General features: G+C 37.4%; 1 protein-coding gene and 1 pseudogene across 1 annotated transcript in view; one reads left to right on the forward strand and one right to left on the reverse strand.

Moving 5' to 3' along the window:
- AP4S1 (adaptor related protein complex 4 subunit sigma 1) overlaps nucleotides 1–20,749 on the reverse strand; it is a 39,221-nt gene that overhangs the window by 14,572 nt on the left and 3,900 nt on the right. The window contains exons 2-3 of the mRNA XM_090270168.1: nucleotides 3,284–3,476; nucleotides 563–649 (exon numbers count right to left, since the gene is read on the reverse strand). Coding sequence (XP_090126294.1) covers nucleotides 563–649; nucleotides 3,284–3,421 — 225 coding nt within the window. The 5' untranslated portion in view covers nucleotides 3,422–3,476. The remainder of the gene's footprint in view (nucleotides 1–562; nucleotides 650–3,283; nucleotides 3,477–20,749) is intronic.
- LOC150015937 (small nuclear ribonucleoprotein G pseudogene) lies at nucleotides 14,483–17,365 on the forward strand (annotated as a pseudogene).

A 20,749-nucleotide genomic window follows, 5' to 3' on the forward strand; every position in this document is an offset into this window, starting at 1 on the left:
CACAATCATATTTAGTTTGCTCTGCTTCTGATATGTCAGCCTATGTTTAATTCCACAATTGACTGGCAACTACACTGTATAAGCTACCCCACTGTGCCACACATAACGAGGGCAGGACACCGGTATTGCTTGGGACCTAGGAAGGCTTTCTGTGGTTTTGTGCTTCTCTACAAGCTGCTTATCTAATCCAATAAAAATCCTAGGTATTTTTCTTCCACACAGCTTTCCTAGCCTTGATAGAAACCAAGCAAGATCCTTCAGCCCTCGTCAGGTGGCACATTTGTTTAGAACATCGTCCTGATATGCCAAGGTTGTGGGTTAAGTTCCAGCTCAGGGCACATAACAAGAATCAACCAATGAATGCACAGATGGCGGAGCAACAAATCAATGTTTCTCTCTCTCAAATCAATAAAAAACAAAATTTAAAAAAAACTGGAAAAAAAAGAGTCAAGATCAATTTAAGGAGGCAAGTAGGGAAGAAAATGTCAACGTGAGGAGGAATAAAAACCAGATTGTTAGGCGTAACTTTTTGCATCTTCCATAGGCTCTTCTATTATCTTACCTCAGTGTCATTAACTCCAACCACAATGAAGAGAGCAGCGTACTGCCGATAGATCAGCTTAAAATCCTTATATTCAATGAAAGAGCACTAGACAAAACACAATTAGATATTAATTCCTAAGGTTGACAGGGATTTCTTCAAAATGGCATGCATAGTTTTTAGGTTCTCATTTGAGTATCTGTCAACACATTGTAGAAATATCCAACATTAAATTGTTACACATCTGCTGGTTGCACCTCCTCGCAATATTCAGGGGACTACTTGGAAGCATTTCTAGTGGAAGGTGAAGAAGTGGTCTTGGAAAAATCTGAGAGTTCACATGGGTTCCCACCTGTGCTCCTTCTCATTCCTTCGTCTGGTTGTGTGTGGAACTCAGCAGGCAAAGCTACCAAATAATCAGCTAACTAAACTGCCTCCAACATGAAAGTAAGCCAACACTAAAAGTTTTTCTTCTTTCTACCTTCTCTAGGCTCTTTTGGAAGCAATTAGGGATTTAGTTTTGTACCATTTAACAGTCATTGAAGAGCCAAATATATGTAGCATACACACATGCAAAAAAACAAAAAAAAACAAAAAACTTAATTACTTTTCCCTAGACCCACAGAAAGAATCAATGTAGACTCTTCTATAAATTATTTAAAGATGGCTTTTGTGTGGCAGATTCTAGACAAAACCTCTCATTGTAAACATTGCTTCATATGAATTAATAACTAGCTTACCACCACTGACTTGTGGATAAAACAACTCCCTTCCCATTTATCTGTCTCCCATAGTCACTGTACAATGAGTAAAGGGAAGGCACTGCGTGGACAGGAACTGGGAGCTGACTGAAGGCACAGTCTGCCCTTCCTTTGCACTTCTGGGTGTGCCTGACCAAACAAGCTTGAGCATCAGCTGCATGGCCTTTGCACTGGACATGTGCTCTCGGGTGCCCAGATGCACCTGGGAATGAAGCTGCAAGTTTTGATCATGGGATTTCTTCCATGAGAAAGCCATCTGACAAACTATAAAATGGAGGGACGTGAGGCTTTTATTTAAAATTACGATAAATGTAGTAAGTACCAGATGATTCTGCAGCTTTTGGCTCACTGTAGAGTCAGTATGATTTCTAGTCAGTTGGATCTTCTAAAGAAACATAACCTATCTGAACGAACTGAGGAACATTTTTCTGACATTAAAAAATAAAAAAGTATTAAAGCATCTTTGTGGATAAAATAAAAACTAAGCTGACCCTGGCTGGTGTGGCTCAGTAGATTGTGCATTGGGCCTGCGAACCAAGTGTCATTGGTTCGATTCCCAGTTAGGGAACATGCCTGGGTTGCAGGCCAGGTCCCCAGGTGGGGGCACGTGAGAGGCAACCACACATTGATGTTTCTCTCCCTCTCTTTCTCCTTTCCCCTCTCTCTAAAAACAAATTTTAAAAATCTTAAAAAAAAAACAAAAAAAAACCTAAGTTGAGATTGTGCTACTTTGTTGCCTGATTATGCCAAAAGCTCGGTGGGTTCCTATTAAAGTCTAAAATAATTTAGAATGCTTCAAAAATATCTAACAGCATATTCATTCCAAAGCTTGTATTTCAAAGGATAACCAACCAGTGAAAAAGGTCTTTGAAATTGTGGAGCTGAAATTACAGGGAGATTCAAACATGAATGCTTCTAGTAGTTTACCTTTACTTGAAAGTCGTGGCTACTGACACAGCCCTTTAATAGTTTGTTTCCTCCGACAACTACACGAAGCAGTATATGCCAGAGCAGGCCAAAGCAGTAACTCAAAGAAGTCTCTTGAGATGTTCCGACTGGAAAATCAATTCAGAAGCCAAGGGAACACAGTTCCAACGCGTTAACTTCTGAAGCACTAATGTAGCTTAATATGCTATGACTTAGTGGTTCCCACAGGCGGCCTTTCTACAGAGCTAGTGAAATGGAGACTTGGCAAAATGAATGGGTGTTGTAAATAAGCTTTCTGATTTTGCCTCCGTTGGCTCAGTGATTTCCAATGGATTCAAAGTTTAGGACTTAAATGAAGCAATTTTCAATTAAAGTTCTTTGTAAAAATAAACACAGTTTTAAAAATTCCTATTTATTATTTTAATGATTTAATTTAAACTCAATTTTGGCAGAATAAATAGATTAGTTGTTTCATGTTTTTAACTTCCATTTTACCTACTTACATAATAAAATAAGGTTCAAATCAAGTTTGTTTTTAAATCACTAGTTCCAGTTACGTTGATGGTACACTCACAAAAATGATAAGCAGGAAGAACTGCACTCCACGTGAGAATCATAGTATTATCCTCTGGTACAAAGTGGGTCTTTAGTGTCCCCCTCTCCACTGGTCACCTGACCCTCAACTGTTGGCTTAAAGAAAGGCACCAGCTACAGGTGCTCCTAAGAGTTCCAAGGGCTGAATTCATAGAAACAAAAAAGAAGTTATGTCTATTATCAGGAATATATTTGAGTTGCCACTTCTACAGTGCACTGAGACAAATATGCTGACCTAAATGGGAACCCAAGTCTGTTCCTGGCTTTCTTTGTTTTTATTTTCCTTAAGGAGATGTAAGGAGAGCTATGCTTCAGTTTTCATTTCACTTCACTTGTTATTTTCCTTAATAGCTGTTGCAAGAATGAAGCTCAAAGAAAGCGATGGCCCTCGAGAGCCAGTAATCATGATTTGCAGCTCCTGAGTTTAATGCAGAGATAAAAGAGAGAATCACAGACTTACTTGTTCATTGGATCGAGAGAGACAGCTCTTTATGACTTCAGTTTCCAGAAGTGTACGCTTATTCATGTCCACATGTTCATAGTACTTAGAAAGTCGGGTCTGCCCTTGTTTATTCACCATGAGGAAAAATTTTATCATTTTTTTCCTGGCCAGTATTCTTCCAAATGTCTAAAGGGGTGGCTGTCACTAGAACCTAAAATATGAAAAAACAACGGATAGGCAAGATCAAATTCTCTAAGAATCATATTAAATGTGTTCTATAGATGAGCCAGAAGTAAATAAAATGTCTTCTCATATCATTGGTCTTCACTACTATGAACTAAATGAAGTTTTACTAAATAACTAAACATAAATGGTCATTAGTTATCTTTCAAAATATTTGAGTATCCACAGTACTTCTACTCATATCTGTGGCATTGATTCATCAGTCTTGTTGGACACCAAGTATGTGCCAAGGACCAGAATAATATAAAGATGAAGAAGAAATAATTTCTGATCCTCAGCACCTAGTAAAAGTTGTAATTGGTACACAGAAGGGAGGGACAAAGAACACCACAGGAGAGTTGGGAATGGCTTCCCAAAGAAGAGACATTTAAAGAGTCCTTGGAACAATAATCTAGAGGAAGTGACTCTGAGGCAGAGAAAACGGGCATAAAGCTCTGGGAAGTTCACTGCGGCTGTAGTTTAGGGCGCAGGAAGAAGTCACAGGAAATTGAGCTGCTCATTCATATAAGATGAAATTGGCTTTAGAAGGCATGCTCAGGAACATGAATTCTATTTTATGGACAATGGAGACAAGATCTACACAGTGAAGCTTTTCTTTCCTTAGTGTTGGAAGCAGTAGTTGTAGTAGTAACTATTTATCAAAGTCCACTACCAAGGCTCTCTGACAAGTCCTATAAGATCTTGTAGTAAGCAATTTAAATATGTTTGTTTAATTTTCACAATTCTCTGAGACAGGTACTTCCGTTATCTTCATTTAAAGGGCAAGTACATTGAAGTTTAGGGATGTTGAGACACCCAGAGTCGCTGGATTCCTCTGTGTTAGAGGCGAGCTGCAGCTTAGAGGACAAGCGTGTGCACAGGCCTGTGATGCCCCCTAACTCATCCTCGTCACTCAGGAGTCCATGCTCGTGGTTTTGTTTCCAAGTCAGCTGTATGGAATCTTATGTGTGTTCCTTTTATAGATTAACAGAGATTTTGAAATAATCAACTGCAAAAAAAAGCACAATATTGACCAATGGCCAATCCTTTCATCATGAGCATCAAAGCTACCTCAATGGCTCATCTGACAATATCATATTCACATTTTGTAATTATCTGTGAAAATCAGTGCAAAAGACCAAGGTTAATAATACCTCTTAAATAAACTTTTAAATTAAGTTTATGATAATTTTACTAAAATGTTACAACAGATTATGGGATAATACTTGGACTAAGTTTTATATTATTTTTTGCCTTCCTAACTCATCACTTATTTCCTAAGCTCTATCAGACAGGTGGTTGTGTCACAACAATTCAAACAGAAAGAGCCAGGCCCAGTCTGGCAACGCCTGGGGTTGATGTGTTCATTCAGTGTGCAGAACAGGATGTTATTTAGACCAGCTCAGCCAGGAACATGACAGCTGTGCCATGGGGGAGGCCTGTGGTCATACACTCTCTTTTCCAGGAGGATAAACTCACTGCAGGTGGGATTACAACATACTCTAGGTTGTTTAATCATCTGGTATTATGTGCTGCTTTTTAAAAATTCATTGATTTTAGAGAGAGGAAGGGGGAGAGAAGGGGGAAAGAGAAGAGAGAAATATCAAATTGTTGTCCCATTCATTTATGAATTCATTGGTTGAATCTTGTATGTGCCTTGACCAGAGATTGAACCCGCAACCTTGGCATATCAGGACAACACTCTAACCAACTGAGCAATCAGGCCAGGGCCATGTGTTGCTTTTATTCTCTTCACAAATTATTGCCAGTAAATTAAGGCAAGTGACTAGTAAATTAAGATTACCATCCTTTCTTTTATTTTCTTTCAGCAAAGTTATTTTAAAACCATAATTATGAAAGTTAGAATTACAATCCTATACTATGGATTTCAACTGCCAGATAAAATAAAAAAATATTGTCTCAAAGGAACTCAGGGCTAAACCTTTGCCTTTAAATGCCCTGGTTGTATTAAGTGGTAAAATAAGATGTAAAATGATCCCATTGAGATATTACACCAAGGGATCAAGTTGGTTTCTACCTTACAAGCATGGCATTCCTTCCTACTGATTTCAAGAGCGAGGATGACAAACAAGGATGTGGTGAATTGATACTCATTAGGGTTCAAGTCCTGAAAATAGTAACTGAAGGCATCTAAAGACTTGAATACAACACTTTTTTTGCACCCTCATAAACAATTACACAATATATAACTGTAGGATTACACAGTGGTAATAAAATGGACATGCAAAATTATAAATTATTTGTATTATAAAATAAACAATGCCAAATGTACAATGCAGAGACTCAAAACAAGTATATATTTGAGAACTGAGGATGAATGTTTTAAGCACCTATTCAGCTTACTAATCATCAGGGAGGAGGGAGCTCAAATAATTATGAAACTGAGGCAGGGCAATAAGGAATAAGTTCAGACAAGTGCTAGGAGTGGTCAGGGAGCAGGTATGAACTTCCTTCCCTTAACTCTTTGCATTCAACAACACCCAAGGTGGGGGACGATGTTTTGATAGTCAGGAAGTTAGATTCCACACCCATGAGCCTATGTGAATGTGCAAAGAAAAAGGAAACTTCATTGGGGAAAGCATTCATTACACAAAGAGTGTAAGACTATGTACAGGCCAAAGCTAGGGAGTTAGGTAGATTCGTGGTAGTATACGAACAGATCAGTGGCCCAGGATATAAACTTAAGACCTAGAGAAAAGAGAGGCTGGAAAGACCAAAACATATTGAATTGGGCACAGTTTTCAGATTTCTGATGGTGTATTTCTGGGATTTAGAACTGGAAGTCTTGCCCTGATACATGTGGCTCAGTTGGCTGGATGACGTCCCACAAAGTGAAAGGTCACCGGTTTGATTCCCAGTCAGGGCACATGCCTAGATTGCAGGTTTGGTTCTGTTCCGGGTTGGAGCACTTATGAGAGTCTACTGATTGATGTTTCTCTCTCAAATGGGTTTCTCTCCCACTCTTTCTTCCTCCCTTCCCCTCCCTCTTTAAAAAAAAAAAAAAAGGAAAGAAAAGAAAAGAAAAAAGCCCTGGCTGGTGTGGCTCAGTGGATTGAGCACTAACCTGAGGACTGAAAGGTTGCTGGTTCAAAACCTGGTCAGGGCACATGCCAGAGTTGCAGACCAGGTCCAGTTGGGGGGCATAGGAGAGGCAACCGATCTATGTTTCCCTCACACATGTTACTTTCCCTCTCTTTTAAAATCTTTAAAAACCTTGCCTAGGGTTAAAAAAACAAAAACAAAAACTGGAAGTCTTTTTACAATGGATTGTCATATCTAAAGATGACAACTAGATTTCAACTGGGGTGCCAACTGTGACTAACTATATACTCACTGCTTTGGGCACTGTGTTGGAAGAATCTGGAGCTGTTTTCAGATTCAGAAGAAAAAAATGCCATGAGTGATTAGTAATGTCACTCATGGATTAGAAAGCAGGGTGTGGCAACACATGCACCTGTCATCCCTGATGTGCACTCCCTTCACTCTGCTGATTGGAAAACTGATAATCTGAGATGTAAAGTGAAGTCCTGAATTCTGGTCTCCTGACTCATAATAAAATGCTGTATTTAATTAGTCACATGGCCTCTTTGCCTCACTTGGTGGTTAGGTGTCATTAAATTTTCATTTAGGCTTAATAAATATCCATGTCGGGTAGCTTTGGGAATGATCAAATCAGTATTCTCTTTTCTAATGCCATTAATTTGAGATATAGCAAACAATTTCCTGTATGAAAATAGTATGAAGTTACTAGAAATGAAAATGGTATTTGATGGTGGCTAACATCCTTTCTAGCTCTAAATGCTTTCTAGGTATCCCAATTGTATCTTTTTCTTTCTCACTCTAAGGTAATATCAGACAAAAGCATTTTTATTTGCTCCATATAAATGATTGAAATAAAACCTCCAAGTTAAAAAGCAAGTTTCCACCAAGAAAATGTATCATACTCATACAGTATAATAGCCAAAAGTATGAACGGAGCTTGACTGGCTCTACTACTTACTTGTTTTGTGATCCTGGGCAGGTCACTTACTCTTCTTGTACTCAGGCTGAAGTCCAATAGGAAAAATAACAGTTCATACCTTATGGGTTGTGAGGATTAGAAGAGTAAGTATATGTAATGTTCTCAGAACCTGCTCAACAGCTGGTACACACTGATTGCTATGGAGGTAAGCGCTGGTCAATGTTATGATGATAGTACAGCACCTTTTATTCGGTGAAGCCTTTCTTGCCAATGCCAATCCCTTCGTTCTAGCTACAAAAAGCTGGTTATCTTTTCCTTGAATCCATTACTGTATCTTACAAAACCTGTTACCCTGTATCAGTGATTTTCAACCTGTGGGCCAAGTCACAAAAAATTTTAAAAGATGCAATACCTGACTATCTAGTCAGGAGCACTGATCTCTTTTCCCTTAGATTGGCAAATAAAAAAATGACAACAGCCAACATAACAACAGCCATCTGTGTGAACGAATCAAAATTATATCTACTCTTTTGTCAGATCGGCAAAAAATATATATTTTTGGTGCGCTGCAGAATTTTAGTAATTAGCTTGTGTGCCATGAGATGAAAAGGCTGAAAATCACTGCTCTATTGTGGTTTTCATTTTTTAATTGCGATGGTAAGAGAGGTGTTCTACACTGTGATCCCATATACAGGAACGTGTACATATGAAACAAAAGCTCACAAAGCAGTGCTTACCTGTACTGTGCATATTGCACTCCATTATTTTCTTTAACGTTTCATTTTGTAAAAACTGCAGCTGTGAGGGATTTGGGTTATACAAATGTATGGATTTTTCAAAATTCAGCAAATGTAAAGATCCATGCATTTCTTATATGTACATTTTTAAAAAGATTTTATTTATTTATTTTTAGAGAGGAGAAAGGAGGGAGAAAGAGAGGGAAAAAAACATCAATCAGTTCCCTCTTGTATGCACCCAAACTGGGGACCGAACCTGCAAGCCAGGTATGTGCCCTGACCAAGAATCGAACCTGTAACCTTTTGCTTTGTGGGATAATGCCCAACCAACTTGAGCCACACGGGTCAGGACTTTTTATTATATGTGAATTTTATAAAAAGAAACAAATACTTTAGTAAATGATATAAATGTTTAAGTATTGGGGGAAATGTATTGATATCTATAATTTATTTTGAAATGAACTAAAAACTAAGATAAGTTGATGGATAGACAGATAGATGGTTAGATATATGGTAAAGTAAGTACAGTAAAACATTTATGGTAGAATCCAGGTGGTGAGTAAATGGGAATTCATTCTGAAATTCATGTATATATTATACATATTACATATATAGAAAAAATTAGTGGTCCCTTAAATTGTTACAATTTTTCTGCAATGTAACCTGGAAGAATAAAACAACAACAAAAAACAAAATCATGAAAATGATTCTATCTTTTAACTCCAGCATTTAGTCCTGGAAATCTATCCTAAGATATAGTTAAAAATCCATATGTATGAAGTTCATAAAAATATTATTTATAATAGTAAAAAAATAAAACTAGCTCAGATACTTCAAACTGAGAACTGTTAAATGAACACTAACTTGATGTATTTTCACCATTATATAAATATGGAGACTATGCAGTAGAATAGAAGAATGTAGATAAAATAATGTTAAGTCACAAAATCAGAACATTAAATTCTATACTCATATAGATTACAAGCATGTAGAAGGAACATCTAAATAGCTAAAGATTAAAAAGAGACCAGAAAAAGCCCTGGCCGGGTGGAGTGTCATCCCTTACACTAAAAGGTTGTGGGTTTGATTCCTGGCCAGGGAATACACCTTGGTTGTGGGTTCAATACCTGGTTGGGGTGCATGTGGGAGACAACCAACCAATGTCTCTCTCTCTCTCTCTCCCTCCCTACTCCCACCCCCACCCCAACTTCCTCTCTAGAATTAGTATACATATCCTTGTGGGAGGATTAAAAAAAAGAGAGAGACCAGATGGAAATCATATAAAAAAAACAAGAAATAAAACAAGCAAAAGAGAAAAAGAGACCAGACAGATGAATCTTGAAAACATTATGCTAAGTGAACGAAGCCAGTCACAAGGACAACATATTATATGATTCAATTTATAGAGAATGTCTGGAATAGGCAAATATCCAGAGACAGGAAGTAGATTCAAGGTTGCCAGGGGGTGGAGGTTCAAAGGCAACATAAGGGATAAGAGGGATAAGAGGTGAAGGGTTCTGGTGATGGCTGCACAAATATGTGAATATACAAGTATAGAAGTCATTGAATTGTAAACTTTGAATGGGTGAATTTTATGGTATGTGAATTATATCTTGTTTAAAAAAGAGATAGAAAGATCAGACAATCAGGAAGAGCTCCTAATGGCCAAGCTAGAATTATCTGAACAACAAACAACATACTAGATTATACCTTTTAACAGGAAGACAACCAACACAACTAAAAAAAAAATGAACAACAGATTTGAAAGCACATTTGAACAAAGAGGATACATGAATGGCTAATAAGCACTTGTAAAGATGTTAAACATCATTAATCCTTAGGAAAATGCAAATTAAAGCCATAAGATACTACCTCACATCCACTTGAATGTCTATAATTAAAAAGGTAGAAAGTAAGTGCTGGCCAGGATGTGGAGTAACTGGAACCCCCACACAGTGCTTGTGGGAATGTAAATGTTACAGCTACTTGGGAAAACAATTTGGCAGTTTGTAAAAAAGTTAAACACAAATTTATCATATTATCCAGCAATTCTACTTTTAAGTCGTCGTCGGCAGCCGTCCGTCTCGAGAGACGATGGTGTAGCTTCTTAAGAGTCTATCTGCACCGCCGAGAATGGCTGTGCAGTCCGACGCGGGAGTGACACGGTATCTGTCTCCTCCCGTGTTGAATCGACGTCTTGCGATGACGCTGGAGTGTCCTCTCCAGTGAAGCTGAAGCTACAGAGCCTGGGCAGGGTGATATGGAGGGTCTGCTGTTGCCCATGCAGCAGACCCCCCCTCTCTTCGCAGCTGAAGGGTCCAAGGGAAAGACGGAGTCAATACAGCTTGGCTTCAGGTGCGCCGCAGGAGTTGCCGGTGTTGACTACAACGTCAAACCGCCTTAGGGACTCCGGCTCCGGATTTTCTGTCGGGGTTTACTCCCTTAGCCTTTCCCCTGAAGAGGTATGCCGCAAGGCAGCGGAGGTTTTTTGGAGTCAGAGTTTTCCTTCTCTGATGTGCCCTGACTGGAAGATCGAACCAGCGACACTTAGCTCGCAGGCCGACGCTCAATCCACTGAGCCAAAGCAGCCAGGGTATATACTTTTAAGTATATACTCAAGAACTGAAAACATATGTGCACAAAAAAGTCTTGTACATGAATGTTCATAGAAGTATTATTATAATAGCCCCCAAACGGAAACAACCCAAATGTCCATCACCTAATGAAGAGATAAACAAAATACGGCATATGTACATACAATGGAAAGCAATTCAGCAATAAAAGGGAACAAAATACTGCTACATGCTACAAAGAATGGATGAATCTTGAAAACACTGTTAAGTGAAAGAAGTCAGTTGCAAAACTACCTGTTCTATGAATCCATTAATATGAAATACCCAGAAAAGGCAAATTTATAGGTAGAAACTATATTAGTGGTCATCTAAGACCAAGGAAAGGAGTTTTGGGGCAAAATGGACATGAAATTTCCTTTTGGGGTGACGTAAATCATTCAACACTACATTGTGGTAATATCTGTACAACTTTATAAATTTACTAAAAATTAGTCATTATAAATGTACATTATACAAAGTTCAGAGCTAGCATAAACTATAAGCAGAATAACAAGCAGAAAAGCAGAAAAGGAAGAGATTACAATGATAAGCAGAAAAGGAATTACACCAAAATGCATTTTGCATTGGTTGATTCCTGTATGTGCCCTGACTGGGGACCGAACTGGCAACCTTGGTGTATTGGGACAACACTCTAACCAACTGAGCTACCTAGCCAAGGCTAAAGGTGTGTTACTTTTAATATCACACACAAATTTGTTTAAAAGTTGAGCTGCATTATATAATTTTGCAAAATGATTCAACTAAAAAATGTTTACTCTGAATAATGAAGCTATTGTTTAAAAAAATATATGTATTGTTTTTCAAAATGGCTATGCTGGGAGCATCTAATTAGTATGGCCCAAACACAGGAACTATGGACATAGCTACGGCTAGGTTCTGTTTGCTGCACCACAGCAATTCATTTCCATAGGCCTCATTAGCTGTTTCCGAATTTCTCCATACTTAAATGAGAGGATCATATAGATCAGTAGCAGATTTTCATCTAATTTGGAGCACTTTACTGAGTTTGTAATATGTTATATACTGTTTTTTTTTTTTTTTAGACACTAAAACAATTTGTTTCTTTGTTTCAGAATTTAGTAGATTTCTACAAGGATTCAGTTTTCTCATCTGTCAGCTGGGAATGACGGCTGCCTCAGACTTACTGCTAGGACAAGATGAGATAAAGGGAATGTAAAGCACTCAACAGGGTCCCCCTTTTTCTCCCTCATCCTCCCCAGTAAAAGCTAGATATTCTTCTTAACAGATTCTTCCTATAGCAGTTCTACTGAAATTGGACTTCAAGAAACTTGTCACCTATTCTACCTCTCTTTTCATCTCTTCTCCTGCCCGCTGTCCCTCTTTGTCTCTCTAAACCTCTCCTTTATGATTCAGGATACATTTTCAGTAGCTTCAGCTGAGATTTTTACTACTGTTAAATCTCTGGGTCACTTGAGACATATTTCAACAATATTCGATTAATTTGGCTGCTTTATTTTTTACTCAAATAGTTTTTAGATAGCTAAGACACTTTAAAATCAGAATTCCAATCAAATTCAAGATCTGTGGAAATCCTGAAGCTATCAGTTCTGCAGAAAAATTAGGAAAACACTTTGAAAATAACCCTTAACAGGATATTTGAAAAATTTCTAAAGCTTCATGTATCTCTCAGATCTTGATCTAAAGCTATCTTAGTAAATTTATTAAAAAGCCTCATTAAATTCTGGTCCAAAACACAATATAAGTCCAAATAAGTATGGTTATTTGTAACGTTAAAATATAAATAAATAAAGCAAAGACAAGTTGGAAGTTTCACAGAAAAGGGTAGATAATGTGTTTTTGGAGATGTTCAAGTAACATATTTTCTATTGTAAATTATGGGTGTGAATGGAAGAATTTTTAAGGTCTCTAATAGCAACATGATTAAGGCAGGGGGAAGAAAATTAATATTTCAAAAACCGAGGATAAGGATTTTATACACTATTAATAGATCATTACATTGTCTATTTGAAAGTACTTGTTTTATTTTTATTCGTTAGTCATCTGTGTGTGTGTGTGTGTGTGTGTGCAGTGGGGGATGGAGGCATTGAGAACAGACTCTACACAGTCATTTGCCAGAGAGGTTTGACTATCAGATCTGGTAGTGGTGGGAGGTATGCACAGTTTAAAGATACAAACTGTTAATGGCTGGGTTCACATGAGCCTGTTACTGTTATTGGACCTCACCTTCCACTCTCCTGAGGATAGAAAAGCTGCTTTTGGTCAAGTAACTGTACTCAACCTTCCATTATTATAAACAATGGAAATACCATGTACCTTTCAAAATCAAAATTAAATTTTTTCTTCTAAAATTATCTTTTTTTAAATTTAGTTTTAGAATCAGGTAATTTATTTCGAAATTTAAAACAGGGAACTAAATTTTTTACTTTAATACAACATGGGCATGGGTAAGAAATAGAGAAGAAATAGCCCTGTATGGGTAATCTTATGAATTGTTGGGTTAAAATTAGCCACACAAATTAAATATTTGTGTTTAATGACTGAAAATCTTCATTAAATTTTTGGATTAAAATGACACCCAACATATGAGTTTTAAAGAAGCAATGGGGACCAGAGATTTAGAAGTCTCTTGGCTGGGCTACTCCAGGATTTGATACTGTGATGTTATAATGTATCAATAAGGAGGAGCTTCAGAGGAGAACTAGCATTACTATGTAATACTTCCTATTCCTATAAAATAGTGAATCAAGTTTCCGCCTCCAATTAGCAACTTTTAAACCTTCCCTATTCTGATAAATTTAACTTTTGAATTTCTTATCTTAGATTTTGTTAATTGTTATTGGACATCTTATTTCCCATAAAAACTGAAAGACATACAAAGATAGATTTTTCTTATACATTTTACCCTCTTCTGAAGAGTAGTAAATAACCTAGTAATATTGCATTAGAATTCAAATGATAGGCTGGTAAAGTGCTCTTATAGAGTCAAGTACAATGAATGTGACAGATTTTAAATTCAAATCAAACTAAAGGAATTTAAAATTAATATTTGATATGCTGATGGCTCCTATAGTTTTGTATCAAACAAAGAAGAAACAAACAAGTAAACAAAACCTCACTGGGGTGCAGAGGAATCTCACTTTACATAAAATACATCTCTGAGAAGTCAAATATTAACTGAATTTAAGTGCTATGTTGAAATTACGGAAAATGTTTCTATAAAATAATCACTCCATAATTTATCTGAAATTAATCTGTTTCAACATTATGAAGTCTTTTGCCCTAATGTTCACATTACCTGATTTGGAGGGAGGGTATGTGGATTAGTTACTGTGTGATCTTTTTTTTATAAAACAACATACAAGAAAATAATACAATGGAACTAGAGCTATGCATTAAAGGTATTAAGATCTTTGTAAAATTTGTCCTGAGTTAATATCAAGCACTATTAAAAGCTACATTAATATTTTTGGAGCCTGAAGATATCACTTGGAAGATTATGGCTCCAATAACAACTTCTCTTTGCAGATCATCACTCTAAAAGAAGCAATGAAACAAAATTATATTCAATCTCAATTTGGGGATCAGTGTACTTACCCAAAATGGTCTTTTTTGTTAGTGACACGGCCACAACTAACTGTAATTCAAGTAATTAATGTTCCCGATGTTTGATGGTGGTTGTGAAAGACCTCCGCTGCCTCAACTTGAAAGGCATTATCCACTCTGTAATATAATGTGCGAATATGACCCAATACACCAACTCATGAAGAGAGAGAAAAATAGTAGAAAACACTCACACAGTGCTTACTAAACAGCCAGGCTCTGCTTTGAACACTTTACCTATATTCATTTAATTGTCTTAATAGCTCCACAAGTTAAGAGACTGTTTTTATCTCCACTTTATAGATGTGAAACTTAGTCACTTGACAAAGGTCACTCAGTAAAGTGGTGGAGGAAGGACCCTGTTCCTGCTGGCCTGGCGTTGGCATCTGGGCTCTCATCACTGCCCAGTATCTCCAGGTTTGCTTCAAGGCTCTTACTAGATAGCTGTAAAAATGTGGACCTGCAATTTCATTGTCTATTGACTAATAGTGTAAACCTAGCTCTGACCCTCTAAAAGCACTTACTGGTTAATATGGATATTTTGGCAGTTCCATCTTGACCCTGGAGCATCATACAAAAGGAGTAATTCTAACAGATTATTTACTTTTAGTTGATCTCAACATGGAGCCTAAAATGCCCCAGCAATTGCTCAATCAGAAGATGCAAAAATTTAGGACAGTAGAGTCCATACTACTGCATTTACCACAGTTTGTTTAACATTTGTGCGTGGACCTAAACTTCCAAAATTCTTATGTCTGATTTGCTCTCTTAGTGACTTCAACTAATCTCCTTTTGTAGTTTCAATAAATAAAACATACCCGGCAAATGTTGCCCAAGGCAAGTTTGCAGACACGTATCTGCATTTAGTATCGTTCTCGTTCAGATCAGATGTCAGAGGAAACGCAGAACCTTTCAGGTGGCCTGCTTGGCTGCCCTTCGCTAGCAGCCTTTTTGCTTTTCTCAGTTTCACACTAAAGTGCAGCAACATGTTACAGCTACCACGGAAACTGTAAATGGGAGATTCAAGTTGTCAGACAAGAAGCCTGCCCAACTGTTACCCAGAGGGTATTCATACTTTACACTCATTTGTATCTCACAATCTTTGAATAGCAAAAAAAAAAAAAAAAAAAAAAAAGTCACAATTACTTTAGTAGTGGTTAAATAAAAATATTTCAACAGCTGGGCTGTAATAAGTAACTTGAGGTTAAACAGCAGGAGATTTAAACTCTAAAATGTCAATAGTATAGAGAGGCAAGAATGAGCAGAGTAATTGTGTGACCTCCCAGTATCATCTCGTGAAAAAGGTGAGAATAGCTAGAACAGGGGGAAAAAAAGTGATACAGGCAACATCTTTGCCAAAAAACTAGGTAAAAAACAACCTCTGGAACTCTAGAACAGCGATTTTTCAACAAGTGTGCTGTGGCACATGTGCTGCAAGAAGTTTTAAAACGTGTACTACCTTTCATTGTTTAAAAAAAAAAAGACAACAGCCAACGCAATAGCCATCCAGTGTGAATGAATCAAAATTATACTTATTTTTTTGTCAGATTGGCAAAAAATATATTTTTTGGTGTGCCATAGAATTTTAATAATTAGTTTATGTGTGCCATGAGATGAAAAAGGTTGAAAATTGCTGCTCTAGAACACTAATAGGTAAGAGCATACTACTCTTAGCAACAAGAAGGGGGTGATCACAACTGTGCTGACAGAATAAAGGTTCAAAAAAGTGCAAGTGTAAGGGTCAAGAGCCAAGGAACCCAGAAATCACCAATTCACCATCCAAAGAAAGCCCCCAACCTGTGAGTGAATCTAAGAACCGCGCAGTGGGAACTGAAAGGATGACCCACAGGGTCCCTTTTGCCGATGAATGCTAGGCGAGATCTGGTCCCCAACTCTGAAGGGCCTGGAAACACCCAGCAGAACCTCTTTTATAGAATAGACCCTGCATGGGGAGAAATGTTGGGGGTAGGGCACAACATATGTGTTAAAGGACAGCTAGCTAGCAGCTAAGGCAGATAATAGCTGGATCAGAGTGATTGTATTTCATACATGACTGAAATTGAGACCACTAGACATTATGTGCTGCCTGGTCTGATACAATAGCAAGTAAACTGCATCCCCAACGGACAAGTATTTTTGCCAAAAAACTTAATACCTGAATCAAACCTAGCCTCTTTACCTAACTTCTAGTTTATAGAAAATATGGAGGGGAAAGGGATATGCTAAATAATACCAGAAAAATGTGATCAGCCAAATGTGGGAAATTCTACAGAATAAATTAACCTCATCTCCTCAACAAATAAATAGCATGTTAATGGGAAGCAATGGGAAGGCAAATCCAAAAAGAACCAAAGACATATCAGCTAAATGAAGTATGGAGATTTTGTTTGGATCCTGATTTGAAATCAACTCTTTAAAAAAACAAACCAACCATTTTTTACATAATTGGAGGAAACTGAATATGGACTGGGCATTAGACTGTATAAAGGAATAACTGTTCATTTTGAAGGTGTGATAGTGGTACTGTTGGTTTTTTGTTTGTTTGTTTTTGTTTTTTAAATAAAAGGTCTTAATCTGCTAGGTACTTAGAGAAGCATGTACCAATATAATAATATGATACCTGAGATTTACTTTAAAACATTCCTGGGATGTGCCATGGGAGTATAAGGGAGGCCGTGGGTTCTGTTTCAAGGTATCTTTGAGCTTGTCAAGTAGATGCCAGGAGCAGAGCTCTCCCTTTTGAGTTGACAATTTATAGACAAGAAGTTATCATTGAAATTAAAATGGTGGCAGGCATGTCCCAGGAATACTGTGAGGATTTGATCCCTTTTGGAATCTTGTCACAGATGAATATGTGATGACAGAAAACAGTGGGCAATGGAACAATACTGGAATTGTGGTAATACAAAGAAATAATATCATCATGTTAGAAGCCTTGGAATGAGTATAAACAAAGGCTGTGTTCATCAGAAAAATCAACTGCACATGTCTCCTCTTCAAAGGGTCCATTTTGCTATGAAAAAATGGGCCACATACATTTTCATATCAAACTTTTTGTTAAATGCACTTTTGTATCAGTCAAAAAATTCCTGGTGGGCTCTCTCTGGAGCACATCCATACCTTTCTTCCTTCTCAGGCATGCATCTTAACTTTTCTTTCCTAAAATCTAAGGGTCCCCACAGGACTTGCACCCAAGGGAGCAATGGACAGCGACAGCTCGACCCAGGCTAGCCCCCTGAATCTGTCTCCCAGGCCCTTTCTCTCACTTTTCGCTGAGCTAAGAGCAGCCCTGCCCTGGCTCACTTCTCTCAGTTCTTTCCTATAACATTTTGAGAGAGCCAAAGCAGAGCACCGCCTAGGCTCTCTCCCGTTGCTTCTTCTACCCTAAGTCCTTCTTTATTTCACTGTCTCCAGCTGTAATAGACATACTCTTCAAAAAAAAAAAAAAAAAAAAAGCCTATGCACAATTTAAAATATGAGATCATTATATTAAAACCTATAAAATAAGGAGCAAAGGACAGTAAGAGTTATGGTAAAAAAAATGTATTGATTTATTTTTTTAGAGAGAGAGGAGAGGGGGCAGGGAGAGAAACATCAATTTGTTGTTCCATTTATTTATGCATTCATTGGTTGATTCTTGTATGTGTCCCGACCTGGGATTGAACCCACAGCCTTAGTATATCAGGATGACGCTCTAACCAACTGAGCTACATGGCAAGGATATCAATAAGAGTTATTTTAAAATGCTTTTAAAAATTGTTCAGTCTTTTTGTGGGGTAATTGTCATGTACTTCAGGTTAGTCTATTTACAGACAGACAAAACTAAAGGTTAGCATTGTTTGAAAATATGTTGTTATACAAAATAAGTTTTGGACATTTTTGCCAAATTTAAAACATTCTCCAAAGACAAAACTGTAACACGGATTTTCCAGGCAAGGTGTCCGTGTATGGTATCATACTTTTGAACATTCTCCCCTGCTGCTCCAACAGGAGACAAAACCACATTTCCAAGATCCTTAAGTTATTACCCAGGGAAGTTTTGGCAATTCTCCATTCAGTCACATTTTCCAGTCATTTGGGTCTCATGTTTATAGACCTAGTTGTTCGCTTTTAGCCAATGTCCAGGAGGGACTCAGCTCCAGGCAATCCTTTGTTTTATTTCCTTCAATTTTGACATCTCTGTGAGTTAGCTATTATACAATATTATCACAGCCTACTGTGTTCTGACTCATAGTACCCAGGAGACAATTCAGGAATGAACTTGGACTATAATTTTATATAGCATGCTGAGTTTCCTGAAGGTTTTGGTGCCTATTTGTCTATAATCTGTAAAGATCCTTTTCCTTTTCTTTACCATACAATATATTATTTGAATAGTTCAAGTGCCCTGCAATGTAGTTCTATTATTTTCTTAGCCACAGGCAACTACTGTAATGAGAAGCAGATATCTGATCTTATTTGGCAGGTCAAACCATGGTGCCGGTCAAAGCTGACTCCTCCTTTTTTGTTCCATCTGCATTATACAGTTTGCTTCTTTGGTTTTTGAACACATGCCAGCTCTTCTCTCTTCCTCTGGGCTCTAATATTCACTTGTTCTCTACATTTATAAATGTGAACACTACGTAATTTTCCCAAGTGAGTGAATCACCTCAAAACTTACCGAAAAAGGCCCTGGCCAGGCAGCTCAATTGGTCAGAGTGTCATCCCTGTATGACAAGGTTGTGGGTTCAATCCCTGGTCAGGGCACATATGAGAAAACAACCAATCAATATATCAAAAAGTGGAACAAAAAATGTGTGTTTTTTCTCTCTCCCTTCCACTCCCCCTTCTCTCTCTCTAAAATCAATTAAAAGTACAAATGATGTGGTGATCACTCTGTAAAGTGTATAAATGTCTAATTGCTATGTCATATGTTTGAAACTAATATTATATGTCAACAATTAAAAATAAATTTCAAAAAAGACAAAATAAATCAGACAAGAAAAAGTGTATGTAATTTGGGAACCAAAGACAGCAATATTGAGTCCACTGATAGGACAGTAGGAGTCAGAATAGTGAAGGGAGACTTTATTTCTTGTTTTCCAAATACATATACACACTCACTGATGTAAGTGTGGGAACCACTTTCTATTCTGCTTAGGGACTGTGGAAGTGACCCAGAAACGTTATCTCAGCTTTCTCTCGGCCCCATAGAGGTATGAATACGTGTCACAACTTTTTCAGATGATGCAGAAAAATGACCAGATTAAGTGTTTTTGAACCAATTTGAGCTCTTTGTTTGAAGGATGTCAGATACACAGCTGGATTTTCAGGTAAGTAATTACAGGGCATCATATAGTTCTCAAAGGCAGAGTCAAAACTCTTTGTACATCAGCTTTTATAATAATTGGGAAGAAGGCATCTGAGTGTTAACTACTGTGAACTTATTTAAAAGCCTGGACTTCCTTAACATACTTTTGCTTATGTAATATATATATACATAATAAACAAGTCCCTTTTTTATCAGAAAGAATAAGCACACATGTGATTAAGATTAGCTAATAGAAAAGGAAAAAACAGAGTAAAGTTCTAAACTCATTAAAGATATATATATATATATATATAGGCATTCATGAAGATCATCAGTAGTATACTGAAACTGAGAGAATCAATGGGAATGGAGGAGGGATGGACAGACTGAAGCAAGGACAGAACAAACAGGAAGCTTCAGGGATGAGACTGAAGAGAGGAAATGACTCAGCCACAATGTAGGGAGGGAGTTCCAGTTAGGTGAGTTATAGGTGATAATACGCCTGGGAAAGCTCATGACCTACAGAAGACAAGATTCTAGGAGCTCACTGCAGAGCGTCCTCAGGAGTCATGGACACAAAACACAATGTCAAGAGTGTAAAAAATATTCTCTCAATAGAGGAGAAAATCTTGGTGTCTTTTACTTTTATCATAATAATTGGGGACGTTCTGGTCATTGAACAGTAAGAGATAACTGGTACAGTGGTAGCAAAAACTACTAAAAAATGACTGAGGGGAAGGAAAAATATTCATATTAGTTTAGTCTAAATTTAAGTTATTCATCAAACATTTATTGGGGATCTCACTGTCCCAGACACTGGATGGAGGTACAGCTCTGAACAAGAGGGGCATGGGTGTTCCCCCTCTAGGAGGCAATCCTGTAGATAAATGACTACGATCTGGGAAAAACATGGCCAAAGTTTGCATTGACATTAATAAAAACATAATTCAAGGGAATGTAGACAAGGTCAATAGGAATTCTTCAAATAGCGAGCACAGTAGAAATTTTAAAAGAGACAACTTTAAGACAAATCTGGAT

Source organism: Furipterus horrens, unplaced genomic scaffold, assembly GCF_987537825.1.
Source record: "Furipterus horrens unplaced genomic scaffold, mFurHor1.1.pri manual_scaffold_3, whole genome shotgun sequence".
Taxonomy (NCBI): domain Eukaryota; kingdom Metazoa; phylum Chordata; class Mammalia; order Chiroptera; family Furipteridae; genus Furipterus; species Furipterus horrens.